At 38.9% G+C, this 19201-nt stretch overlaps 1 protein-coding gene across 1 annotated transcript; it reads left to right on the forward strand.

The window, feature by feature from the left end:
* The first annotated feature begins 5036 nt into the window (after nt 1-5036).
* Nucleotides 5037-5825, forward strand: LOC109828245. The gene has a single exon (XM_020395274.1). It carries the CDS (start codon nt 5037-5039, stop codon nt 5823-5825), a length of 789 nt encoding a protein of 262 aa, XP_020250863.1.
* Nucleotides 5826-19201: the final 13376 nt, after the last annotated feature.

Here is a 19201-nt window from a genome sequence, read left to right on the forward strand (position 1 = left end):
CTACCTAGTTGAAACTCCGTCTAGGTTGGCAACCTAGACAAAATTCCGTCTAGGTTGCTTCAATCTAAACGGCATTCTGTCTAGGTTGTTACTGTAGCAACAATAGCATCCTATACGGAATTCCATCTAGGTTGAAGAAACCTAAACGGAATTCCGTCTAGGTTGCTCTGCTACAGTTTTTTTTTAATCTACGTTGCACGCTATATAATATCACATGTACACAATATTGCACCACACCAAATCATATTCATATCTGACACAATTGATCTAACTATATTTCAATGTCAAATATAATTATATTCAAATAATACATTCACCAAAATACTAGAAAGATACATAAATTTTTTATATAAATTATAAAGAATACAATTGTTTACATAACTTGATGAACTTTGCATAATTTATAGAATCCAATTATATTTACTCCTCCAAGTTGTTAAAGCATCATGTTTCTTCCTCCTTGATCCTACATTATACAAAATTCAACATCAATTAGTCCATGCCATGAAATACACAACAAAAAATGATACAGTAAATAATGATCAGGAATATTAGCTTCTTAACATCACTACAAAAAATGAAATCCTACTTTTTGATGAAATCCAACGTAAATTGTCCCAACGGGTTATTTTTTTGCCCCAACGGTTCAAACCGTTGGGGTCACTATCTGCCCCAACGGTTTGAACCGTTGGGGCTGACCTCTTTTGTACTAGTGCATATGCATGGAAAAATTACCATGAAACACAAATGACCATTCTCAAACAATTTCAATCATCTTGATCGAACAAATAAAAATTAGAGATATACTATAAATCCTACACTTCACATCTTTCTTTTATGCTGATCTTATGTTAATAAAAAATAATGAACTTGGATAAAACTGTGTAAAAACATGGGTTAAGGAAGTAAAAGGTTAGTGAGTGTGTTTACAAGAATATAACTGTATTAAAGATATCAACTGCATGCAAGATTGTTTTGTGTTTCTAGCTTCGGAGGAAAATTTCTCTGCATGTAACTCTCAGGTTGCTGTATGTTATAAAGTAATCTTTATTCGGTTCTTTGTAAATTGCTGGCAGGCATATGTAGTCAATAATCAGTAAATATAACCTGGCTATCAAATTTAAAAGTGGGACATCTCTAATTAAATAGGACAACTACACTTGTCTATTTCATGTTAGCTAGAGCCTTTTTGCAATCATAATTAACAAAAATAACCAATTTATTACCTAAATGACTTTAATAAATTTGATTGCCAGTAACTTTTGCAAAGAATACCTTTTTACTACTTTAGTTAAAAATTTAAAATAAACTACAGTCACATTGAAGAACGAATATAAGTGTATCCATCGTAGTTTTTGTTCAAACAACCAAAATGCAAAGATAGATGTAGAAAATGACAAATACGAGACCGACTTACATTAGTTCGATTAATGGTGTCTGTGAGCTTTTGACCACTAGGCAGGACTTCTTCAAACACCCACATTCTCACTTCATCTGTAGATTAATATCATCATTTTATTGTCAATCACCACTGCTGTTATATATTTACATACATAGTAAAATAGTGTTTCAAGAGTAGGATTTTAAGTAAAGTTGACAGAAAAGAGATATCTGTATATGAACATTTGCCAGTAACAAAATCAGATGCTCCCTTTGGTTTGCCACATTATCTTTTTGCAAATTTCAAAAGGATGAAATAGCACTTCAATTACAAGCACTAAATAGAAAATAATGAATGTGACTAGTTGTACCCACACACATTCCTCGAACAAGCTCCTCGAAGAAATTTGCAGACTAGACTAAATTTTCAGCTAGTTGGTTTTTAGGCCAGGGAAGGCACCTTGTGTTTCGAAGAGCAAGAACAACAGCTTGAATCTGCCATGGATAGAGATAGCAAAAGTATTTAGCATCCTTTCCACCAAAACTATAACAAGTATATCATAATCATCAAGGTGAGAGAGAGGCAGAACCTCAGCATAACGCATTATAGCCTGATTTGCACTATCTGGATCCAAGGGAAGAATATTATAAGGAACATATATCTTATGGATCCAAGGGAAGAATATTATAAGGAACATATATCTTAGTTTTCTCCTCAACTTTACTATGAGCTTCCAATATCTACACAAACCACCAATTGATAAACATATATCTTAGTTTTCTCCTCAACTTTACTATGAGCTTCCAATATCTACACAAACCACCAATTGATGATCAATGAAGCAAGAACCAAAGGAAAAATGAGATGTCATTTGCAATAGTCACGTGGTGGTAACGTAGTATGGACCAATCTAATCTTAAAAATTAGGAATCCTTCATGAATGAGAGAGAAAACTAATTCCAAGAATATCTATTACTATATTTAAGAAACAACAATGTAATATAGATTAGAATCATTAGAGAACCAGTCCTGATGCGAAAACGGCAAAACATAAACCAAAAGATTTAAAGATTTAAAGATTTAAAGATCAAAAGAAATGTGCCAGGAATTAACCTGTATGATGCCTTTGACTCTCCAAACTCCATGTTTAAGAACAACAATTTGAGGACCATCTCGGTGTTGTGCCTTGAGTTAGACCGTCATAGGCATTATGTTCTGTCGACAACTATATTGTTGAACTTGTATCTTGTAGTCATTCCTATGCAGTTCATTCTACCAAATTGAGAGTAAGCTGACCTGGAGTTAGACCGTCCAAATGTTTCATTCATAAATAGTCTACGAAGGGATTTAAAAATACATTGTTTCTACAACCTCTTTGTAAGGGTTTCAAAAATTAACTTGCCACTAGAAATCAATAAGTTGGACACACTTTCGTTCAACACCCATTTTGTAAAATTTCCACTAAAATCACATCACTTCCCCTTTGCTTACATATAAAGGTGGGGGGAGGAGGGGATGCGGAAAGAAAATTTCCATATAAGTTACCACATGTGTAATGTACATAGGAAAAATAAAAGATTGTTGCAAGATGGTTGTGTGTCCATTTTACACCCCTCTGGTCTACCGTCATATATGCTCAAAAAAGTTTTTGGTCAACACTAGTTTGACCCTTTATAACATTAGTATTAAAAATATTATTAATAATTAGATATAATTATAATAGAATATATTATAATTAAATTTTGTAATATTTATTTAACATCATTATATTATTATTAGTAACTATAATTCAATATATTATAGTGCAATGTGCTATAATATTATATAATACTTAAATATATTATATTATATTTATAATTAATACATAATATCTTCAAGTAATAATATATTTGCCTGTTTTTGTATATCAATTTGTTATTGTTGTATAATATATATTATTATTAAAATACTATTATTTTAATATAATATTATACTAATATTAATAAAATATAACTTTATTAATAATATTATATTATATGATATTTGTACCAGTATATAATTAATAAATTAATATACTATTTAATTACTTTAAAACATTAATAACATATTATGTTTTAATATATTAGACTTTAATAATATAGTAATAATTTATTATATATAATATTATCAAATTATGAATACATATTATTATTATAGTAAAAATTTATCTCCAATATATTTTTATTATTAATGAAATTATTTTAATATATATCATATATTACATTTTTATTATATAATTATATTACTAATCTTGCAAAATTTAAATTATATTTTATAGTTTTTAATATAGTAAGACGGGTATTACTAATCCTTTAATAATATATTAATAATTTATTAATAAAAACTCTGTATTATTTTATAAATGAATATATTATTTTTACAATACTATATAATATTACATTTTTGAATAATAATTTGTATAATATATTGTTATTAATATATAAATATTATATTACTATTTTATTATTAAATATGTTACTATTATATTACATTTTTACATGTTATATTATTGTTTATTAAATCTTTAATAATATTATAATAATTTTATAATATAATAGTTTTTTATTTTATAGTATGTTATTATATAATTGTTATATATTATTTATTATCAATAAATTAGTTATTATAATACAACATTAATAATATATGATACGTTATCAACTCATTAAATATTAATATTTTATATGTTATTATATTATTGTTGTATAAGATGTTTTAATTATTAATATATTTTATTTTATTTACTAAATATTACTAATATATTAGATTAGGTATAATATAATATACTATGATATAATAAATGTGTTGGTAATAATTTATATTAATTATATGTAATATATATGTTAGATATTGTATTAACACTCCCTCAAACCCAAAACCAAAACACCAAACTTAAAACACATAAAAGATATTTTGATCAAGGGAAACAACATGGTACCCAAATACTACCTAAAAATTTGATTTTGATTATGTGAGCCTGCTCTAACTTGCGGTCATCCAATATATAATAGTCTCCAATCTCATAATGACCACTTAACTTCCTTCTTGGAGCATAACCATACATTAACTCGTGACTTCTATTTTTGGGGGCACTCTATCTACCCACGTTCTCCCTTGATCGACAGACTTTAGTTGGGACTAATTTCAAGGGCACACCAATGACTATGCACTATATCCTTGTTGGATTTCACCATCCGTTATGACCGATATACATATAAATTGGGTGTAAATTTTTTTGCAAGAATATAAACATTATAAAAACAGTCTATGTTCTGATAAAACATATGGAGAATGTGATAAGATTCTTTCCTAAGAAAAATAATGATCCAACAGCTAAATCAAAATCTAATCGAAAAACCTCTAAAGAATAGTCTAAGCATCGATTCTCAGCCCAAAATGATTCAAAAAGAATTCTGGATTACCTAAAATTAATCTAAAACAAGAGATTAGTTTTATTCAGAAATTCTTCTCCAAGAAACCATAACAAAACATCATGTTTTGTAGCCCTAGCATAATCGACTACATATATAGCCTTAAGAGTTCTAATTTTGATGAATTATGTAGGATATTCCTATGGGGTAAAGATGAACATTCTTCTAAAGTGCCTCTTGTAGCTTGGGATAAGGTATGCTTAGGAATGAAACAAGGTGGACTGGGGATTTATTCTGCTCAATTATGGAATTCAGCTTCTGCTTTACGAAGCATATGGATCATTCATTCTAACAAGGAATCTCTTTGGATTAAATGGATCCATGAAAATTATCTCAAACATAAAGACATATGGCAGGTTGAAGCTAGATCAGGAGACTCATGGATGTGGAAACAATTATTCAGAATTAGAAACAAGGTGATGGCGGTTTTAGGAGGTGCTGATAATACCAAGACTCTCATCATGTCAAGCTGCAAGAATTCAAAGCCAATTCTGTCGATATTGTACAAGAACCTGTCAGCAGCTGTTATCTCAGTACCATGGTATAAAACTGTGTGGGGTGGACTCAATGTACCCAAACATTCTTTTATCAGCTGGCTAGCGATTCAGAACAGGCTCCTCACACAAGATAGGCTCCTAAAAAGAGGTATAATCAGTTCAAACCAGTGTTGTCTATGCTCGGGTCAAATCACTGAATCGAGAGATCATCTGTTCTTCGAATGCACTTTTTCCTCCTACATTTGGAACTCAATCATGGATTGGATGAATTTCAAGAAGAAGTCTTGCAATTGGAATCAGGTTTGGAACTGGTTTTCAAGCATGAGAGGAAAATCTCTACAGGTTAAGCTTAGAAGATTGGTATTAACAGCTTCAATCTACTGCATATGGAGAGAAAGAAATGCAAGGTTGTTTACCCAGAAGATAAGGAGTGCTGATCATTTGATCAAGGTTATAAAGTTTGAAGCCTCTACAATCATTTTCAATAACCCCCCCTAATAGGGTTTGACAGGTTCCTATTTGAGGAGTGAAACTGTTTTTTTTGTAGTTTTTTTGAGTTCTCAGCTACTTATTTGCTGAGTATTCTTGAGGTGTACAGATTTTCTCAATGGTTGATGAATAAAAAGTTTTCATTTACCAAAAAAAAAAAAAAAGAGTTCTAATTTTGCAACTTAGCTCATCTACTATAATTCCTAATACAATGAAATCAAGTTCCTAATAAAAATCAATTCTATAGGTTGACGATTGTTAATGCAGACTCGAATTTTTTCTTAGATTTTAATTTATGGTGTTATTCATTTAGGCATAGAATTTGGGTTCAAATTTAAGGTATTATTGGCTTAGGATTAGGATTCGGATTTGAATTTAATATGTTCTTGGTTTAGAACTAAGATTTTGATTTTAATTTGACATGTTATTAGTTTAGGATTAGGATTCGGATTTAAAATTTTAAGGTGTTATTGGTTGTGTAGGGCTGTTACAAGGACTATGATTTCAAAATCCACACTCCATTTCAACTCTATAGTTTTTAATGAGATATTTTCTAGAGAAAGTCAAAATTAAAGTTGGTGGATTGTGATCTCACTCTGTGGATTTTCTCTCTTTTCTTCTCTTTACTTATTTAAATATTTAATATATTTTGAGTTAAATATATATAATTTTAAAATAATCTATGTTCCAAAATTATTTATATATTAACACTAAATATATTTAACTCTAAAATATTTATAATCCTTCTTTTTTTATTTAATTCATTTTAAATGAAATATCTTTAATATTTAATATTGAATTATATGTATTTTTTTATAAAACATTTCTTAAGTATATAGATATTTTCAATATTATTTTATTTTTATTTAATTGTTAGAAATGAAATATATTAAGTATGTAAATATTAAATATATGTAGTATTTAATTTTTAATGTATTAAATAATAAAATATTTAATATTGCAAAATGTATTCTAATATTTAACGGCAAATGTTTGATATAAACTTTTTAATATATTTAATATTTACTTATTTTCTTTTATTTACTTGAACACAAGTTATTTATATTTATGTCCTTGTACTAGTTATTTTTAGTTATGTGACATCATTTAAACTATTAAAATGTATTACAAGATGTATTCAGTTTTGTTGTTGCCATTCGTAAATCAAAATGAGGGTGATTATCAAAATTAAAGTTCTACTTTTTTATAAATTAATTATTATTTAACATAATAGTTTATTTTGAAGCTCCTAATTCAAAAAATCCACTAATCTAAAATTTAATCTGAGAATCCGACCCTCAATTGACAAATCTAAAGTAAAATTGAAGAATCCAACCCAAAAGTTTAAGACTTCTACTCAAAAAATTTAAATCTAATCCAAGAATCAGGGGCTATACCCATAAATTTTGAGTCGAGGTACCAATTCAAGAATATCAAATTTATGGAAAATTGTACAAATTCAAATAAACAATCTGAAATAGTTAACACGTCCTAATAGACTCAAAGTTTCCTAATAAAAAGATAATCAATTCCTAATAGACTTAAAATTTCTAATAAAAAGATAATTTCTAATAGACTCCTACTTTGACTCAAATCCCTCTCTTGTACAAACTCTTGTAGTAATGAATCAACCTATCTCTTGTACTCGTGCATAATGTAGGTTCAGGAATCATATCATTCTCCACGCTTTCGAGACTACACTAGTCCTCAAGTGTAAATTACCCAAACCTCTCATTAAGGTCATCATAATTCTCCCTTTTTCCTCATCCACAACTAATCCCTTCTAGTGTATCGGTTGGAATCGGGTGTGGATCCAAACCTCGATGCAGGCGAGCTCGAGCGGGCGTGCTGTAGGCGAGCTCGAACGACGGTGACCTTCAGGCAAGCTTGTGGCAGGCGACTCCAGTCGAGCCAAGATCCAGGCGAGCATGGGCGAGTCAGGCGAGCTCGAGAACTTTCAGGCGAGCTCCTCGAGCGCAGGTGAGCTCCTCACAGGCTGTCGACAACTTAGCTAGGGTTTTCCTATAAAAGGGAAACCCATATCTCGTGGGGATGGTGCGCGGGGCTGCTTCTTCTCTCTCTCTCTCCTCTCGTGTTTTTCTCCTGGTGGCGGACTTAAATCTCAGCTGAGATTTTTTCTCTTCTACTCCTCTCGTGATTTTTTCAGCTCTCAAATTGAGGGTGAATTAAAGGGGGTATCTAAGAAGGGGATTATCACTGTGGCTACAATGATAATTATTATTTATTGAGAGATCTCAAGTTTGATATTTTCTCTTGTATTGTAATTTCTTGTTAATTAATAAGAAATTAATTGTGTGGCTCCCGAGGATAGACAAGTTTGCCGAACCTCATAAATCTTGGTATACTTTTCTCTACTATGTTTTCTTGCTATTTTAGAGGTTTAGCGTACCCCCGGGTTTCCCCAACAACTAGTATAAGAGTCTGAAACGATTTAGAGGAAGTCAGATTCAAGTGGGAGTGATGGCTGCAAATAAAGGAAAAGTGAGATTACAGAAGTTTGATGGAACATATTTTGGATTTTGGAAAATACAGATAGAGGATTATATGTATCAAAAAAATCTATATCAACCCCTCTCGGGGAAGAAGCCGGAGTCTATAAAGAAGGATGAGTGGAACCTTCTAGACAGACAAGCCTTCGGAGTTATCATATTAACATTAACTCGTAATGTTGCATTCAATATTGCGAAGGAGAAGACCACGCTGGGTCTTATGGCAGCACTCTCAAATATATATATATGAGAAGCCATCATCCGCAAATAAAGTTTATTTGATGAGGCGATTATTCAATCTGAGAATGACGGAAGGCGTGTCAGTAGCACAACACGTCAATGAACTCAACATGATCACAACCCAATTAAGTTCAGTTGAAATTGAATTTGATGAGGAAGTTCATGCATTGATACTTTTGTCTTCTCTACCAGAGAGTTAGAACACTACACTCACAGCTGTGAGTAGCTCGTCAGGAAGCAACACGTTGAAGTTCAATGACGTTTGTGATCTGGTTCTTAGTGAGGAGAATCGATGGGCAGAGTTGGGTGAAGCTACAACCTATTTAGTATTGCATATAGAGTCAAGAGGTAGAAATTTAACCAGAGGGAATGGAAGAGGCAAATCAAACTATAGAGGTAGATCAAAGGACATGAGGTCCAAATCCAGGAATCTAGGCAATAGCTCGAAGGCTATCGAGTGTTGGAATTATGGAAATACCTAACATTACAAGAATCAGTGCAAGAGTGCATAGAAGGAGAAGAAAGTGAAGGTAAAGGTGAATGTCACTTCCACCTCAGGAGGAGATGACGCATTGATACGCTCTTTGGAGAGCAAGGAGGAATCTTGTGTGTTAGATTCAGGAGCGTTGTTCCATGCTACTTCTCAGAAAAAATTCTTCAATAAGTATGTCCCCAAAAATATTAGATATGTATACCTTGGTGATGATCAACCATGTGCTATTGTTGGCAAAGGTGTAGTGAAAATTAAGTTGAACGGGTTAGTATGAGAGCTGAAGGATGTCAGACATATTACCGACCTGAGAAAGAACTTAATATCTATAGGTCAGTTTGCTGGAGAAAGATATACTATGACCTTTCATGGAAATGATTGGAAGATCTCAAAGGGCACAATGACGATTGCCCGAGGCAAGAAGATTGGTACCATATATATGACAGCAGGTGCACATTATTTGATCTTAGTTGTAGCAGACAATGAGACTTCAAAGTTGTGGCACCAGAGACTCGGTCATATGAGTGAAAAGGGGATGAAGATCATGCACACAAAGGGAAAACTCCCAGGACTTCAGTCAGTGGAGATGAACATGTTTGAAGAATGCATACTTTGAAAGCAGAAGAGAGTCAGCTTTCAGAAAAGTGGCAGAACCCTCAGGAAGGAGAAGCTAGAGCTTGTTCACTCAGATGTTTGGGGACCAACCACCAATGCGTCCATTGGTGGGAAACACTACTTTATGACTTTTATCAATGATCACTCTCGGAAAGTGTGGGTCTACTTTCTAAAGCATAAGTCAGAAGTATTTGAGGCTTTCAGGAGATGGAAAGTCACGGTCGAGAATGAGAACGGTCTGAGAATAAAGAAGCTCAGGACCGACAATGGCGGTGAGTATGAATACACTGAATTTAAGAAGTTCTGCTATGAGCAAAGGATTAGAATGGAGAGAACCGTGCCCGGCACGCCTCAGCAAAATAGTGTAGCTGAGTGGATGAACAGAACGTTAACAGAGAGAGCCAGAAGCATTCGGATACAATCAGGCCTACCGAAGCAGTTCTGGGTAGAAGTAGTCAACACAACAGCTTACTTAATCAACCGAGTGTTTGGTTCAAAAGTTGGCATTTTCATTGTCATTGAACCTGTTACAATCGTTTATCGATTACACGTTCAAAAAAAATAGAAAAGTTGATCTTTTTATAAGATCTTCTTACACAATAAAAAATAAAAGATTACAACTTTGTCAAACAACACATAGATCCTACTTATTAGTCTCTATTTGCATGGGATCTTCGCCTGTGACGGGGACGCGTTAGTCAGTGGACCGTTACTAATCAGATTCGGTTGACAGAAAAATTAATTAATACTCTTGCTTCACAAAGAAAAAAAACCACAGAAGTGATAATTTCGACCAAGCGAGATTATGACTCTTCTCGAGATCAAAACCAAGTTTGATCCGGAGGAAAGGGGGAACGGGCCTCAGATCCTTCGAACAGCTTCCTCTTTATGCTGAAGTTCGCCAAGATCTGCTAGCCCTCCTCTGAAATTCATGCTCCACTCACCCTAGCTCCTCTAAAATTCGTGGTTCCAGTTATATCTGCCTTTATGAGGGTGCTAGGGGTGTATTTATAGGCTTTAAATACCGTGTTTGTGGATAGAAATATCGTGTTTGTGGATAGGGTCGAAGAACAACCGTTATTATCCGTTTAGGTGGGTTTTTGGTTGTGTAATAGCTTCTGCATATTTAAGAATAACCCTACATATTTATGGATGACTTCAAGGAGTTCTAGAAGCCAATCTTATCAGAAAACACGTTGGGAGTTGACCTGGAAGCGAGTCACTTCGACTGTCTCACACATGTCCGAGACAGCTTGGACTATCTTGGGTATTTTAATTTTAACTCTTTCGTCTGACCTCAAAATGAGATGATTAAAGATGCGTTAGAAAGCTGAAAAAGATACCTACAACTTTTGTCTTTGAGATTCTTCAAATTCGAATCTTATCATGTCCTAAATGTGTGAGACACAATTGGTGTCTCGCAGGTGCGAAACAGTCTGGACTGTCTCGGGTATTTTGGCTCTAACTCCCTCGTTCGACCTTGGAATGAAGTGATCCAAGATGCGTTAGAAAGCTTATGAATATCTCTACAATCTCCCATGGGCAAGACACCTATGGGATGATCAAGACATAAGTGGCGCTTACTCCTTTGAGGGTGAAATGTAACCCAAGTCGAGTCGCTTCTTCGTTATTGTACCATCCCGTTGATTTGTATGCTTTATCAACTCGCTTTGTGCATTTGTTAGCTTCTCTATGATATTAGATAATCTTATTTAATTTAGATAATAATGTTTATTATCTTTACTTTGTCTCGAGCTGCGTGCGGGAACCCATAGGTAATTTTTGACGCCTACAGATACCCCCTCCAAAGTATTTTAGTATTGTTTCTTTTATAGAAGAGTCTGGAATACTTTGGATATAATACACTCAAGCTTTAATCGGTGTAAAAGGACCTATAATTGGCTTTAGTTCTTGACTTCTTTAATTTTTAGCCTATTCAGTATTTTGTCGAATAGCTAAATTTTTTCTGATGCTGCGTTTATCGTCTAACCGTTGTCGAAGTATCGAACTGAAACTGATGTATTTGTTTCTGATCTTAGCTCATGTCATTGAGTCGATGTTGAAGTGATTATCTTCATTGAGGATTCGTATCTGAATCGCGATCGAACTCCCTGGGATTATCCTTTGCTTTGGAATTGATCGAAGCCTTGTTTTGGCAAAAATTATCGACACATTGACCTTCATCGTAATATGTTGACTAGCGTTGACTCACGACTACACGCTGACCAGTGTTGACTGTCATTGCAATGCGTTGATCGGCGTTGACTTTTATTACAACGCGTGGTAGTTCCAAGTGTAGAGGCTGCAATGCCAATTATTGAGGCTTGGTTCTTCTGCATGTATGAATTTCACCTTTATGTCCCGTTAGTTATTTACTTAACGACATGGGAGTTTTAGTTGTAGGATCAACTATTGGAGCTATACGGCTATCATTGCAAATACTTTTAAAGTTCCTCATGGAGACTTTGGCTGGAATTGGTGTTGTCTCGGGTGCTCAAGTCACAAGACTAACTGATGAAGCTAGTGCATCAATGATTATCAGGCTTATAGGATATTTGGCAAATCCTTAGCCATCATCAGATTTGATAAAGCTTTACCGACTACCATTTGAGTCTGGTTAGCATACGGATTGTCTAAGTCTGTTCCACATGTAACATTGTGCTAAAAGAGTTAACTCTCTTAGACTTAGTGCTATGATATTGAATACATAGACTTCACTATTGTTACGAGAATAGGCTACCCGACAACGCGTATTGGACGTAGACTTGAACAAATCTTTGATCTCGAGTTATCCTTAAGAATATTATATATAATATTCTCCAGGAACTTCCCGCTAGAAATAAGGGAATCAGTTTATACTCGTATACCCATTGGAGTATCATAGAGAAGTAGTTTAACCTCTTATCTTTATTAGAGGATGGGAGCAGTTTAACCTCATATACCTGTCGGAGGATGGGAGCAGTTTAACCTCATATACCTGTCGGAGGATGGGAGCAGTTTAACCTCATATACTTGTCAGAGGAAGTCATTTTCATTCGACTTCTTTTAGCATTATGATGCCGACATCAACCAATGCTTGAATGTTGTGTTTTAGCGTAATACACATCTTGGTGGGGTGATGGATCCTCCTGTGGTACGCACAGTACTTAGGATCCTAAATCTTGTTTGCTTCCTCCTGATTTGTAATTGGTGGTAGCTTGATCTTATTATTATCGGGGAGGTAATTGAAGATGATTGGAACTTCATCATCTTCGAAAGAATACTCCTCCTGGAACTTCGGATTAAGAGTTCCTTGTTGCATCCAAGGTGGCTGTTGATGAATATCGTCAGCAGTTGTAGGTACTTTAGTGGTCGGTTGGCCCCTCTCGAGCTCCATTCTTTTGAGGAAATGCTCGACCTGTTCTCCATGTAGTTTTAATTCCTTCCAGGTGGTTGAGGGGACAACCCCCATGACTTTGAGAACATCGATGGAGAGATTGTTGTGGCACATCTGTAAGACGAACTTCTCTGTGACATGATCTCTACAATTCATTACCTTGTTGCTGAAGCGTTTGACAAAACTGTCAACTGACTCATTGTCCTTCTGCTTCTCATCTAGAAGAGCGCTGATCAACACTTCGGTATCATCGTCGAAGAAGTTGTTGAGGAACAAGCTTTCCATGTCATCCCAGCAATTGATGCTCCCCAGGTTGAGACGTTGATACCAATCGAAGGCCGCCCCATGAAGGGTGCCCACAAATGAACGAATCATCAGGGGTTCATTCTCGGAGATCACTCCCAAGTGAGACTTAAAATAAATCAAGTGTTGAGTGGGTGAGCCTCTCCCATCGAATGGTGTGAAGTTAATTAGGGTGAAATTCACCGGGTATGGGATTGAATCCCACTCTCTTAGATATGGGCACAGAATACCTGTTCTCCTCACTTTTTGAGCGCACATTAAGGCATTGACCTTATTCTCCATCTCTTTCATCATCTCATCGTCGTCTACATCTTCATTCGAAGGACGTTAAGGAGAATGAGTTGGACCCCCCCCCCCCCTTTTAGCGCACATTAAGGCATTGACCTTATTCTCCATCTCTTTCATCATCTCATCGTCGTCTACATCTTCATTCGAAGGACGTTAAGGAGAATGAGTTGCCCCCCCCCCCCAGCATTTTTATTTTTAGGGGGTACATTTGACCCACCCCCAGTGTTATTGAGGGGTGCGATTGGACCACTCTTAGTATTTTTGGGGGGTGCATCAGTCATGATGACTTCGTCCACATCTGGATCACTATTAACTGTGATGTTCTGGGTGCGACGGCTGGATTCAGCTTGCTGATTTGATAAAGCTTGAAGCTGCTGGTCATGTAACTCCCCTACCCGTTGCATGTTAAGCTCCATTTGCATGTTCATTTTAGCTCTAAGCTCTTCTCGCTATCGAGCTAAAGCATCTTGAAGTATTTGAGCCACTTGATCTGGGGTGATCATAAACGACTCCCTTGCTTCCCTCATGTTAGACATTGTGTCGTTGGAGGCAATTGCAGAACACGTATCTGAGGTCTCGTCATTTGAAGCGACTGCGGAGCAAGTGTTTGGCAGCTTGTTATCTGAAGATAGTCATTTGTGCATCCTCGGATAATCCCTATGTCCGATGGCTTCTAACTGGAGCCGAGACATTCGTTGGGCAATTCCTAGACTGACTTTTCCTCTCGGGCTAAAGTTAGGATTAGGATCATTTGAGCGCCATGTTGATTTTCCTTTGTCAACCATGTTGATGGTGACTTTAGGGAATTCATCATCCTGAATGGTGGATTTTCTCTCGTGGAAATATTTTGGCTTAGGCTTCGACGCTTCAGTGGCAAGCTTCTCAAATATCGAGACCCTTTGTGAAATGGTCCTAGGGCAGCTACATTTTGATAACACCACCCTGATAACCCTCTCACATGGACAGTGAGAGCTAGTTTCTTGGACATCCTTCTTTTGGGATTTGTTCACACCCCTAGCCTGATGGTGCAGGTCATTGGAGTAATCCATCGCTTGTTGGTGTGATACCATAAGTATAACGTTGTCTTTTGATGAACGCATTTTCTTTTGGGGATGAAGATCCTTGTTGACATTCTTAGGATGATTCGTTGTCTCCTTTGAATGATCCAAGGTCGCATCAGAAGTCGTACATTTATAACGACCCCCTTGCGAGCGTGAGGTCTTAACGAGCTCATGGGTTCTAATATGAACCCCAAGGCGATGAATGCCAGGAGTCCTCTTGTGCATGGCGCACGAACACGTACAATGAGGTGCTCCGATTTTTTTGGAGGTGGCAAAACACCTTTGAGCAGCCTTTGGCTTGACGGGAGTGTTTGTACGACCCCCAGCCTAAGGAACTACTCAGGTTTTATTCACCGGAGCTTTGCCTCGATCTTTGTGTAGAAGACTCAGGCGATCTTTCATCGGAATCTTAAATTTGGATAGATCCACATTGCCGTAGGGCTTCGCCTTAAGGCGTGTGAGCAAGACGAGTGGGCTGGGAGGCTGACGAAGGCTTGGAAATGCCCGCAGGGTTGGAATCAGGCGTGGGACACGAGTCGTGTCTCACCTTAAGCGGAAGCGTTTTAGCTATTTTCGGTGATTTTTTCACCTTCGGCACCCAGACTCATTTGGATTTCGGTAATTCTTTGACCACCTGTTTTGTGACGCCCCTGGGTTCACACAAGGCTGCAGTCCAAGGTAAAACCAAGAATGTCAAACCTACCATGCACCACACCGTGCAATAACATGTTTCACCATCACAATTAACATCTATCTAGTAGAGTCAACAACAGGTGTAGGTACAAAAGCAAGTAAAAGATAATGCAAGAAATACTGATGAAATGATAATAATCACATAAGTATCTCATCATCCAACATACTGGAATACATAGTCAAGGTCTGAGTAGATAACTGGAATACTCAACAAGTCTCAAATACAAATATCTGACAAAAAAGAAATAAGGCACACAGCCTTTACAACTTCTAGAACATGACTCTCAAATGTCTAAACAAAAATCTACCGTGGAACTCCAAAAGAAAATGTATAACTAAATAGATGGCTGAAGCTAAAATGCATCGCCATCAACCTGCGACTCTCCGGGCTCCTGGCTCGTTAACTGAAAAGGGGAGGGACAACGAGCGTCAAAGCGCTAGCGAGTAACATCACAACCAACCCCAAGGGAACAGGGCTCGTTGTATAAGAAAATACAGATAATACGTAATAGATCTAAAAATCATTGATCTCACTAAAAAGGGTTTTAGTATTTAGAAATTTACAACACGAGAATAGGTACGTCGAGCGAAATAATCCTGTAGACGGTAAAAAATACCTCTATGGGTCTACAGGAAATTTGCCTACGAGAAGAGTTCGCACGCCCAATTCTCTGGCACGGACCTAAACCGCGTAGACGTCGACTGTACTCAAGTCCAGGTTCGCCTAACGGTCGACTCGCCAGCATGAGTCAGGAGCGATCAGGATGGCGGAAATTTGCTCTTCGCTCAACTCGCCTGCCCGAGTTCGGAGTCGAATCCGCCAGCAAGCCCCAAAACCGTCAGTACAGCTGGATATCCACTACCCCACGTGCTGAGATGGACCTTCCCATCTCTCTTGACCCGAAGGGAGAGAGAGCACAGTACCCCAGGACCGTCAAACGGCCGCTCGCAGTGCGCACAGCGCGAAGGGACTGGACAGGTGTCGAGTCAACCTGAGCATTCATAAATGCGACTCACCTCGGCTGTCTGAGTCTGGAGGTGGATCCGCCGGCACTCGGCAAGCTGGCTAGACCCACTCGAGTACTGTACACCTACTTCACCGCCTCCCCTGACCGGAAAGGAGAAAGCACCGTGCTCAAAGCACGCCGCACGCCGGGCGGTCACGCACAGTACAAGTGATCGGACAGACACTTCATCGATCTGCGAACTCATAAATGCGGTTCATTAATGCTGGTCAAATCCACTCGGATAGCAGTCGTTTGTTGCCTCACATACTAGAATGGGCCTTCCCATCGTAGGTGACAGGACATAGAACACAATCCCTGGAATGACCGTTCATGGTATCGAGGAACGGCGAGACGTCTCTGAAGAGGATGTGGTCACATCCCACAATTCAAGGAGAAGTCAAGCTGTCCTTCTTTCATTTAAAAACCCCTTCCAGCACGATGGAAGAGAGGTCGCAAAACTTGGAGAAAAAAGAGTTGAGACCAAGCTGTTAGCAAATCCTTGCATTACAGCACCTCTGCCTAGTTCTGGGCTCCGATCGCCGACGAACCAAGCAGACCCGAACTCCATTGCCCCGAGCTTCTACTGCGAACTGAAGCTCTCCAGCAACCTCATTCAAACGGTCCAAGGGAAGCAGACTCGACCCGAGCATCGAGCGAAGCGTCCTATAGCCACCTAAAGTCCCCACACAAAACAAAGAGGGCCTTCCCTCTGCTTCTGTTGTAAACATTTGATTTGTTAGTTTGTAATAAGCTTTCTTATAAATACAAACGAAACTCCTTTCTTCGGAAGAATCAAATTTTCACCCTACAGAAGATGGCGACCACAGTGGGAGCAGCTGTTTCATCGAGTGAAATGGTGGTGGCTCAGTTTGATGAGGTTACTATCGGGACGACAGTAGAGTCCCTCGAAATCGAGTTCGACCAGGCCAAGTACGAAGAATACTTGTCCTCCTCCTCCTCGGGTGGCAATGCGTCCCGCAAACGCCACAGAGCTGTGCGCCGAGGCCGACCTCAGACGGTCAAAGCCTCCGCACCCGAGGGTTCCAACCGAGTCTCATCGGAGGAGCCCACTCCCTCGCGATCGATCAAGGCCAAGCCAGAGATCGAGCGCAAGAGGCAAGGGTCTGCCAGATGGATCGCCAAGCGGTCCACACAGACACCTACCTCGGAGGAAGCGCCGGTTCACTCCGGCACAAACCGCAATGCCACAACCCACGGTGACGTTCTCCCCGCTGGGAGAACTAACCAACAGCGACGGCAAACACCCGTCAGACAGGGGGTCCAAACCTCCATTTCTCATAATGGCCTGAACCATCACACAGGCCCGAGAAACACTAGACAGGAAGGCAAGCTGCCCGACCTCGGAAGGCCCTCCAAATCAGGAGCGTCAACCGAGGACAGCAGAGCCATCCGCTCAGGAGGACTTCGCTTCTCAGGTCATATCCCTGATGCGAACAAACCACACCGAGCATACGAGCTTACCCAAGTAGGCGAATCCTCGAAGGCTGGCGAGCCTCGCCATAATCATTTGGCGGATAAACGTAAAGGAAAGGAAATAGGCGGTTCCTCCCGAACCCGCTCTTCTAAACACGGGGTCGAAACTCGCCCACATACTGGAATTCGCTCAAACGCGAAGACTCGCCAGTCAAGGCGAGATCGCCTGACTCCAACACCAAGGCGTTCCACCCAACACGCGCCAGAGAGAGCGCCCAAAAATCTCTCGTCAGCTCACCAGAGCGACTCTTCTGAGGCCCGGGGTTGTCACCAACCACCCGTAGAAGACCTCAGAGAATTCTTGACTCGCAAACGCACTATTCACGAGGCGAATCCTCAGTGTCATTGCGAGAGACTCATCCACACGGTCCTCGCCGACTGCCAATGCGTTGGAACGGCGAAACCTTCGGTATTTGAGAGGCTTTCTCAACAGGCCTCTCGACCGAGGCCCTCCCGTCGAAGGCGCCGTCACCAGAAAAGACGCGCTGCTGACGACCTGGAACTCTCATCCGCCACAGTCAACATGACGGATAAAGGGAAGGCGGTACTCTCCGACTCGCCAGACTCGGACTCCGTCTTAAGACCTAACACCCGGTTCGCTCGACGCCGACAGGAAGGCATATTCCAGCGAACCCGTAGTCGCCGGGGGGTAAGTATTGGGTTTGACTATTCCACCCTAATACCTCCCTCCTGCGGCGAAGATGAGGTTCATTCGGCGGCGGCCACATCCCAGACCTCGCGCTCAAGTCAAGACGCGCAGGCGAGGGCGCACATGACCGATACCAACCACGAGCAGACAATGGCTCAAAAGTTGGAGGCACAGCAGGCGACCATCGACTCTCTAAGAGAGATGATGGAGCAACTGCTGAGCAAGAAGAAAAAGAAGGGAACCCAACGTCCCTTGCCCCGGCAGACTAGGGATAAAGAATGGGTACCACCTCACCGTCCAGCGGCTGAGACGGAGGATGATCGACAATCCGATTACTCCTCCAAAACATCGATAGGAACGTCGCACACCGCGGATAGCACCCGTGACAAAAGATTCGACGAGTTCCAGGACCAACTGAACGCGCTGAAGCTTCAGCAAAACATGAACAAGCTGGGGGTGGTACGTCCCTACCCTATCGAATGGGACACGGTCCCATACCCGGCGAAGTTCAAACCAATCAGTTTGGTGCAGTTCGATGGCAAGGGGATCTATTACTTCATGGCACAGACCGGATTCCTCACCGGGAACGACGCCATTCTCACCCGACTATTCATAGGTACCCTCAAGGGGGTGGCCTTTGAGTGGTTCCGCAAACTGGA

This window comes from Asparagus officinalis, unplaced genomic scaffold (genome assembly GCF_001876935.1).
Source record: "Asparagus officinalis unplaced genomic scaffold, Aspof.V1 AsparagusV1_Un893, whole genome shotgun sequence".
NCBI lineage: Eukaryota > Viridiplantae > Streptophyta > Magnoliopsida > Asparagales > Asparagaceae > Asparagus > Asparagus officinalis.